The 9,178-nt window shown below is 33.7% G+C and overlaps 1 protein-coding gene across 3 annotated transcripts; it reads left to right on the top strand.

Annotated features, from left to right (window-relative positions):
• The first annotated feature begins 442 nt into the window (after positions 1-442).
• On the top strand, positions 443-8,408 carry LOC100782430 (phosphatidylinositol 4-phosphate 5-kinase 7). 3 transcript variants are annotated; one of them, XM_026128488.2, is made up of 10 exons: positions 443-892; positions 1,681-1,853; positions 1,976-3,034; positions 3,869-4,036; positions 4,625-4,790; positions 5,636-5,746; positions 5,902-6,089; positions 7,061-7,215; positions 7,633-7,801; positions 8,021-8,408. In XM_026128488.2, the coding sequence occupies exons 2-10, from the start codon at positions 1,837-1,839 to the stop codon at positions 8,097-8,099; spliced, it is 2,112 nt and encodes a 703-aa protein (XP_025984273.1). In that variant the 5' UTR covers positions 443-892; positions 1,681-1,836; the 3' UTR covers positions 8,100-8,408. The 3 variants fall into 3 exon arrangements, with proteins under 3 accessions (XP_025984273.1, XP_014631218.1, XP_006580229.1); XM_014775732.3 differs by having other exon boundaries at positions 444-892; positions 1,604-1,853; positions 8,037-8,408; XM_006580166.4 differs by having other exon boundaries at positions 444-892; positions 8,037-8,408.
• Positions 8,409-9,178: the final 770 nt, after the last annotated feature.

A 9,178-nucleotide genomic window follows, 5' to 3' on the forward strand; every position in this document is an offset into this window, starting at 1 on the left:
TTAAAGTAAGAATTAATCAATTTCTAAACGTGAAACCAAACATGCATGAAAAAATTAATTCTCTAATTTTATTTTTTTACAAATCTTTTTCTACTTTCAATTTTCTTATTAAATAAAATTAATTGTTTCTGAAATTAATAAATTTCAATCCAACATACTCATATGAATAATATTTCTAGATACAATTTCCTAAACACATAATTCCTCAAAATCCAATAGTACCATACGTTGAAACAAGGCCACAAAATTCACGGTTGATCACTTGTCACATTCTTGCATTTGTTTTTGTTTCCGGTATATATATTTTTTTCCTTTTATACGTAAGACTCCGACACAGTAAGGAACTGCCACGTGTTCCAGATTCCAAACTTGAAACGATGCCCACGCAATAGCCTTTTCAGGTGAGTTAAAAGGGGCATCTTTCTTCTTTGCATGGCAAGGACAACCACACCCCACTACTTAGTACTTATGTTTTCGTTAGTTATTATTAATAAAGCAGAAAAAGAAAAGTCGTTTATAAGAGCTAAGTTCGTTTCATTTTTCAAGTTTACTACTGTTATCACAAACACACACGCATAAGTCTAGAGAGAGAGAGAGAGAGAGAGAGAGGTGGAGCATAGTATATATAGTAGCTGGAGGTATAATCTGTTGTAACTATCCTATAGAATAATAAAAAAGAAATTGGTGGTGGGGCAGTTGTCGGCTAAGGCAGTTGGACAAGGATTCGTGAGCTTTGTCTCAGACTGTTTTAGAAAGAAAAGGGCTTAGCTTAAGTTTTGTTTGCTACAGGTTTTTGATTATTGGGTGGAGGGTTACTTCTTCTTGCTTTCAGTTTCTTTTGCTTCACATCACAGGATATTGATTGTTGGCACTTCAATATATCTAATCTAAGGTTAGTTCAGTGATTCTTATCTTGATTTTTTTTGTTGTGGTGGAATCTAGGATTTTGTTGTGTGTTGTGGATTAGTCAAATAAACGGCAGATTCTGCTGTTGGCTTGGATGCCCTTTTATTTAACTGACCCAGATAGTATTTCTGGAAGAATATCGGTGTAGTTACTTGTTTTTATGCAGATAGTGGAATGCAAATGGGGTATTCATCCATTCTTCATAGTATGTTATTAGGGAATTTATTCATAGTACGCAAATGGGGTATGCGCTTTTTTCCTTTTTAGCTGAGTTACGATATGATGTTAATTATATGCTCATTTGACAAGGAATACAGAAAAATTCTTGGCTTGTCACAGCTCTAGAAAGAATGAGCACATCTTTTCAGGTGTAAATTTTATAGGATTTACAATGATTCAGCATATGCAGTGTTTACAATTATATAATTATATGTTGTCGATATACAGGTTGTGTGGTTTTAATTGTAGCAAATTATGAGAATAAACAAACAAATTATGTATTGTTAGCCTCCCTCTTCATTTCATTAAGAAATTATTCCTCCCTAAACTTTATGCCAAACTCTGCAGTTAGTATATGAATTTATACTTTTTGTTCCCATTGAAACAAGTACTACATCATAAGCAGGAGCTGAGTGTTTTTTTTTTCCTTGTTATTTGTATTTTGTGGGAAAATTCTGAAAAGCATTCTTCAATGCAGAAATCTGCTAAAGGATTTACTGTGACTTTTCTTCTATTGCATTTGGAGACTCATTATGATGGTTGTACCTGTTTCAGAGTTCACCGAGGAGCACAATAGTGTCATAAAGGTGGTGAAGGCAGAGATGAATTTCCTTATTATATCAATGAGTGGCACATTTAACCTTTTAAAGGAAATGGAACCTTTCTTCGAGTTATCAACATAAATCAGTGAATACTGAAAACCTGCAAGTCATGGAGGACAGTGAAAGGTAATATTCATAGAAACTCCTTCTCTGTTCCATTCATCCTCTCGTGTTCTGTGTTTTATGTTGTTTTTGCATTCTGTTCTGCTTGAATGTACTATGATATCACTGTCTCTTGCAAAGTGTAGGTTTGAAGAAAGGTCCTTTTCAAATGGGGATGTCTACATTGGTAAAATCAAGGGCATGCTTCCCCATGGCAAAGGAAAGTACACATGGTCAGATGGAACAGTATATGAAGGTGATTGGGTAAATGGGAAAATGACGGGGAAAGGACTGATTACATGGCCAACAGGAGCAAAGTATGAGGGTGAATTCTCTGGGGGTTACCTTCATGGTCATGGCACCTTTACACATTCTACTGGGTGCATTTATAGTGGTGGTTGGAGGATGGATGCTCATCATGGGATTGGACGAAAGGAGTATTCCAATTCAGATATATATGAAGGTTTATGGAAAGAAGGAATTCGTGAAGGCTGCGGAAGGTATTCTTGGGAGAATGGAAATACGTATATTGGGAATTGGAAAAGTGGGAAAATAGATGGCAGAGGGGTTATGAAGTGGGCTAATGATGATATTTTTGACGGCTGTTGGATAAATGGACTTAAACAAGGATCTGGAGTTTATAGATTTGCTGATGGGGGGCTTTATATTGGGACATGGAGTAAGGGACTAAAGGATGGAAGAGGAACATTCTATCCTGCTGGTAGTAAACAACCATCTCTAAAGAAGTTGTGCTCTCTTAACAGTGATGATGGTTTGTTATTGAATACAGAGAAACATACAGCTACAAAACAAAAATTTACTCGTAGTTTTTCTGAAAAGATTTCTGTCAGTGGTAGATCAAAAAGTTCACGTCAAATATCTCACAGGACTTCATCATTAGATGCAAATTGTATCATTCAAGATCCTGCTGGAGATTGCATATGTCGTGACTCTTCACCCACATTATCGCAGACTTTTAATGAAAGTCAATCTGAGGCATCTGGTGTGAACTCTTTGCTTTACGAAAGGGAATATATGCAAGGAGTTCTAATTATGGAGAGAATTAGAAACTATTCAGAAATACCACATAAAAACAAACGTCAAAATACGTTTAGTGTGAAGCAAGCTAAGAAGAGTTCATGGATTGATATTTTTGGAGGCAGCCGAAGCTATTATTTGAAGCTAAATTTGCAGCTTGGCATCAGGTAAATTATATGATCTAACATGACCCTTCTAGCTTATTTTGGAATAATTGATATTGTATCTATTTGTCACCAGTAATATCATAATTCTTTCTGCTGCATTATACTTATTGTTATTTTAAAATCAAGACCATGTATAGAAAGTGATTCAACCAATAAATTAGATGACGTCTAAGTAATGGCTGAGAACTATTCAACAAGTTTCCGTGAAGCTAGCATACATTAGAGTGTATTGATACATACTTGCTGATTGATTCACATATTAAAGATAAGGAATGATTTTATTATAAATGATCTGTTTCATGTTGTTTGCAGCAATACTGACCGATATATTTGGGCATGGGTAGAGAATGTAAAGACATTTAAGTAAAAGAAAATATACATGACTATCCCAAGGGTTTTAGAGTCATCATTGAAAAGCTTATTCTTAAGGCAGATGCGAGGTTATTTAGTTTGCAGAAATGAATGCTTAAACCGCCTTTAACAATAGTATATTTTACACTCATTAACGTCAGTGCTGTAATATGATTATTAGATGCTAGTCATTCAGGATGATCTGAGAGGAAAAAAACAGACAGATGAAGAAGAAAAAACTATATATTCTGTTGAAATCATGTAGAGCTTTTGTCCGATGTTGATCTATAACTATCAAAAGGCATTCCTCTTCACCTCATTCTTAAGATCCATAAACACAATTATATTTCATTTATTTTACCGAAGTTTTTGTTTAAATAGTTAACTAGAAAACAATGGCAAACAAATTGCATTCTCATCGTGTATTTTGTATTTTTGTTTCATATGAAGGTTTGATTTAAAGAAATTTGGCCAAATTCTCAGGTACACTGTTGGAAAAATTACACCAGTGCCTGCACGTGAAGTTCGGTCATCTGATTTTGGAGATCGAGCTAGGATAAGGATGTACTTCCCCAAGGAGGGTTCCCAGTTGACTCCTCCACATTGTTCTATAGACTTCTACTGGAAGGATTATTGCCCTATGGTATTCCGGTATTTATTAACTACATGCACACCTGAAGAGTTATATGTTTAGTAATATTTATTGGAACGCTTTCCATCTGGCTACAGTAGGATCAACTTATTTCAAAGTTGTAAGGCATGAAAGCATTATCTCCTCTTAATTTTATTGTTGTGTTAGCTTATGAAACCATTGGTGCATCGTAATGTATTTCCTATGAAGAACTTCCAAACTGGAGTATCAATGTTGAAGTTTGGTCCAACCCTTTTCCTTAGGCATAAAAGACGGAAGGAAATATGTCCAATTTTAAATGTGAACATAGTCATTATCAAAATAATATACACGTATTCTCGACAATATGAATTTGTGATTATAGTGACATATTAGAAGTGCTTAAGGGTTATGGTTAAAAGCACGTGATCTTTCAAGATGTATTCATTGGCAGACTCAACATAAACAACCCCATATTTTCAGATTAACATTTTGCCCATTTAATGAATTGAAGGTTTCATGTGCTTGATTAATGTATGCCTCCCAATTTATTAATTACATGTAGCTTTCTAGCATCTTTTTTTTTATTCTTTCTTTCTTTGCATAATTACATAAGCATATATTTCCAGGAATTTGAGAGAGATGTTCAAATTAGATGCTGCAGAGTACATGATGTCCATTTGTGGTGATTCTGGTCTAAGGGACATATCTTCACCTGGAAAAAGTGGCAGCATCTTCTTTCTTTCTCAAGATGATAGATTCGTGATAAAGACACTGAAAAAATATGAACTAAAGGTTTGCAATGACATTTTTTTCTTTCTTCATGGATCAAAAAACATTTTTATATTAATCATATTGTGTTGAATTCATCAAGTGGTATGTGAATTCGACTTTTGTGCAGTTGGATACATAAGCGTATTAGATGGCTGGCATATAGACAGTACTGTAGAGTGATATACAGTTCCATATATACCTACTACCCATTTACCAAACCCCATAGATACCAGTAATACTTTATAGTGCCACTAATCTGGTGACAAATTTTAAGGACGAAGTTTAATGAAATCCAATGCCAAAATGGCTAATTGAGACCATTTGGATGGGTATTTTCTGGAGAGAAGTATTTTTTAATCTTATATGGAGAAAAGATGATTGCTTATAAGTCTATCTTTGACAATCCATCAACATCAGTAGGACTTGCTAGTGCCAGTAATTTGATTACAAATTTCAAGGACAATATAAATGAAATCCAATATAGTGAAGGCCACATTATGATGGACGTTTCTGGATAAACACGTTTTTATGTAGCAAAGATACTTCTAGACCAGAATACATGATGGCTTATCTTTCTGGCTCTTGTAGTTCCATAGGCACCAATAATACTGCCGGTGCCTATAATCTGATGACAATTTTTAAAGGCAAAGTTCATGAAATCCAATGCCAAAATGGCTAATCAAGAATGCGCTTTAGGTGGGCCTTTTTGGTGAAAAATTGTTCTTATGTTAGTTAAAAAGTCACTTTTACAGAGAAATCAATGGTTGTTTATGTTTCCATCTCTCACAGTAAATAATGAATTTGATTTACCCAATTAAATGACAATTCCATAGTTCGTGGTTATACATATATTTTTTCTCTTGTAGGTTATGCTCAATATGCTTCCTAAATACTATCATCATGTAGGAAGTTATGAGAATACTCTTATTACAAAATTCTTTGGTCTCCATCGAATAACACTAAGAGGTGGTAAAAAGGTATAACAAATATCTGTCTCTAGCTTCTTCTTTTCAATTAGTACTACTGGTATGAATAACCTTGTTTTCCACCCCACCTAGTGAGAAAAGGGTTGGTTGTTGTTGTTTTTGTATAAATATTTCTTTCTTTCTTCATTGGTTGTTGTTTTCATTAGGTTCGCTTTGTGGTCATGGGAAATATGTTCTGCACAGAACTTCATATTCACCGTCGTTATGATCTGAAGGGGTCTACTCAAGGAAGATATACAGACAAAGATAAAATTAATAGCAATACAACATTGAAAGATCTTGATCTAAAATATGAATTTCATATGGATAAAAAATTACGAGAATCCCTATTCAAGTGAGTTCCTACTTTTTAAGAGCTACTTCTGTTAAAAGTGATTGGTATGCAATTTATTTTTCTGTACAAGTAGGGAGTATTTGTTGACAAAGTTCCAGAATATAACAATCCTGTTCTTCTAGAGCATATAATGCCTATTTCAGAGGAAATTCTTAACTGTTATTGCTCTAACAAATGCTTATGGCATCAAACAGCAATAATTTTACTTTATTAGTGGATTAATAATACTAGTCACAATATTGGCCATGGTTGTGATAGGGTGTTTCGTTGATCCCCTGAAACCACAAGGTTATGGGACTAATTTGCATGAAATTATGGTTGGTTGCTATCTCTACTCGCCATAATTGAAATAGATGACCTTTCAAAGTAATGCAAAGATATATTGGATTATCTGTAGTTTGAATCTAGCTTCTTGTTTGATCCAGCTATTACAGCTTTTACTGATTACAATATCTGGTTAATTTCCAAGTTAAGAACTTCAGAAGTCATGAAAGTTGTGCCTTTTCATATTTTCTAATTAAAAAGATCTAATCCTGAACTTTACATTAGAATCGGCAAACCAAAATGTGACCATTGTAGAGATGTTGCATTAGATATAATTAGTGTAGGGTGATTAGATTTCTTGTGAAACTGTTAGCAAAGGTTCCACTTCTTTCAGTGAATTTTCCTTTTCTTTTCAATAGAGAAGTTATAATTCACGCATTAAATAATGACTAAATGGAATTCACCTAACTATCAATTACTCGGACACCTCTGGGTTATGATTGATTTACTTCCATACCAGCACACTTAGCCTGGAACGTTACAGAACTGATTTGTGACTGTTTGCTCGAGTGTATATGCACTAAAGTATTTATCATGACAATTTTGTTGGACTACTCATCGACTGAAGGATTAACAAGCTTAGCGTCTATGAATCAAAAATACGCTTAGCTTCTAGTTATGACTCAAACTTCTTTTTTCTGGTGCAGACAAATTTCTCTAGACTGCATGTTCTTGGAGTCTCAGCACATAATTGATTACAGCCTTCTGTTGGGATTACATTTTAGAGCTCCGGAGAATCTAAAGGCCTTAGTGGAACCTCCCAGACTACCGCAGCCTCAACATGGCTTACCCTCTGAAGATGGTAAATACCTCCTCTGGTGTTATTTTAGAACATGATATGGGATTCTTCTTTCAAAAATTAGTGATTATAGATGACACCTATCAATAGCATTCATTAGAATGGCTTATAAAATGGGAGGTAGCATGATTTATCAAGTAACTAATCCTTCCATGTATCGATACAATAACTGAAAAAAAACAGACCAGCTGAACTATCTAGCACCTTCCTATTAGCCATAACTTCATACAGTGCACTTTTGTTCCTATGATATATCTCCATCTTTTGTTTATTTTATTTTGTAAAGTCAGGTATATTCAAGTTTGTATTTCAACTGTACAAGTTCACTACAAACTGATTCTGTTCTCTCTATTTTCTTGCATTTGTGCCTCAGTTTCTTTCTTTTGATTGAGCACTTTTTGACTTGCTTTGCTTTACTAGATGCACAAAAACAAGGGGAGCAGTTGATTATTCCTAAAGGCTTGTTATTAGTTGCTCATGAACCTAGCTTTGTCAACACTGCACCTGGACCCCACATTAGAGGAAATACATTGAGGGCATACTCCATAGGTGACAAGCAAGTTGATCTTTTACTTCCTGGTACTGCAAGGTATCGTCTATAACATTATTCTGATTGTTTCCTTTTCAATATTCATTAATCTAGCACCTTTGCAAGTATCTTCTTTGGTCCTAGACAGTTGCATGTACCAATTATTGTGCATTTTGTTTCTTTCACTGTACTTCATGTCACTTTCTTTAAATAACAGTCCTAAGCAAAAATCATTTTTTTTATTGTGTTCCATTGTAATAACACATGTCATAATATGAGATGGAGTGTTACTCAGGTTGAGAGTGCAATTAGGAGTAAACATGCCAGCTCAAGCAACACGCAAACTTCAGGAGGATAAGGTGGAAGAATCAGAAGTAGAGCTTTTTGAGGTTTATGATGTGGTCCTATACATGGGCATAATTGATATATTGCAAGAATACACAGTGAAAAAGAAACTTGAGCATGCCTGCAAATCACTGCAATATGACCCTATGACTATTTCAGTGGTGGAACCAAAGACATATGCTGAACGTTTCATCAATTTCATGGAGAAAAAAGTTTTCCCTGAGCCAGAGACTTCTTGAATATGTATATTTTATGTTTCCTTGTTGGTTTAATACTTCTTTGTAATCAATTGTTCTTAAGGAAGAGTATTTTGTTTTACCAACTCCGTTTAGTTATATTTTTTTCATAATTCTTTCAGATTTTTTCTTTTTCTTTACAGAAGAGGCCTGCTATTCGGTCAAGAGACTAATCATCAAACAGTTAAAAATGATTAATTGGTGCAAATATGTGTTTTCACTTCCAATTTCCAAAGAATTAAATTAAATTTAAATTATTTTCTTTTTTAATCTGTTTTTTCCACCTGAAAGGTCCTGCATGCCCTTTGAAACTCAGAAGTGCTGCTATTGATATATTCTGCAACCTGCCATCTTCGTGAAATAAAGTGTAATAATAACCATTGTTTAATAATTCAGCAATTAAGAATAAAACTGACTTTACATGTTACTTCCTCCATCTCAAAGTAAGTCACATTTAGAAAATTAATTTATTCCAAAATAACTGTTATATTAGTTTTTCAAAATATTAATTATTTTCTTTACTAATATTTTAAATAGGTGTTACTTTAGCTTCATTCCTAATTATATGATAATGTTATTAAATTTTTTTATTAATTTAGTTATTAACATTAGGTTTATCTATAAAACTGTAGTATTGAGTTACCATAAACACTATGAATGAATTAATTGATAAATTCCCATTGATCAATAACCAAAGAAAGCACTATTAAATATTAATTAACAAGATTCTTTTTATTTTTATTTTTATTAGGAATTAATAAGATTCTTTAAAAATACAATCACACAAAAGAAGGAAAAAAAGTAGGAATTATCCTGAAATTAAAACATCTTTCCTATCTTAAAGATTTTTATTCCC

This window comes from Glycine max, chromosome 5 (genome assembly GCF_000004515.6).
Source record: "Glycine max cultivar Williams 82 chromosome 5, Glycine_max_v4.0, whole genome shotgun sequence".
NCBI lineage: Eukaryota > Viridiplantae > Streptophyta > Magnoliopsida > Fabales > Fabaceae > Glycine > Glycine max.

Excerpts from the sequence above, each read along its gene's own strand:
- LOC100782430 (XM_014775732.3), top strand. Across the intron at positions 4,791-5,635 it reads TGAAAAAATATGAACTAAAG|GTTATGCTCAATATGCTTCC; the intron begins GTTTGCAATGAC and ends TTTCTCTTGTAG. Across the intron at positions 5,747-5,901 it reads CACTAAGAGGTGGTAAAAAG|GTTCGCTTTGTGGTCATGGG; the intron begins GTATAACAAATA and ends TGTTTTCATTAG.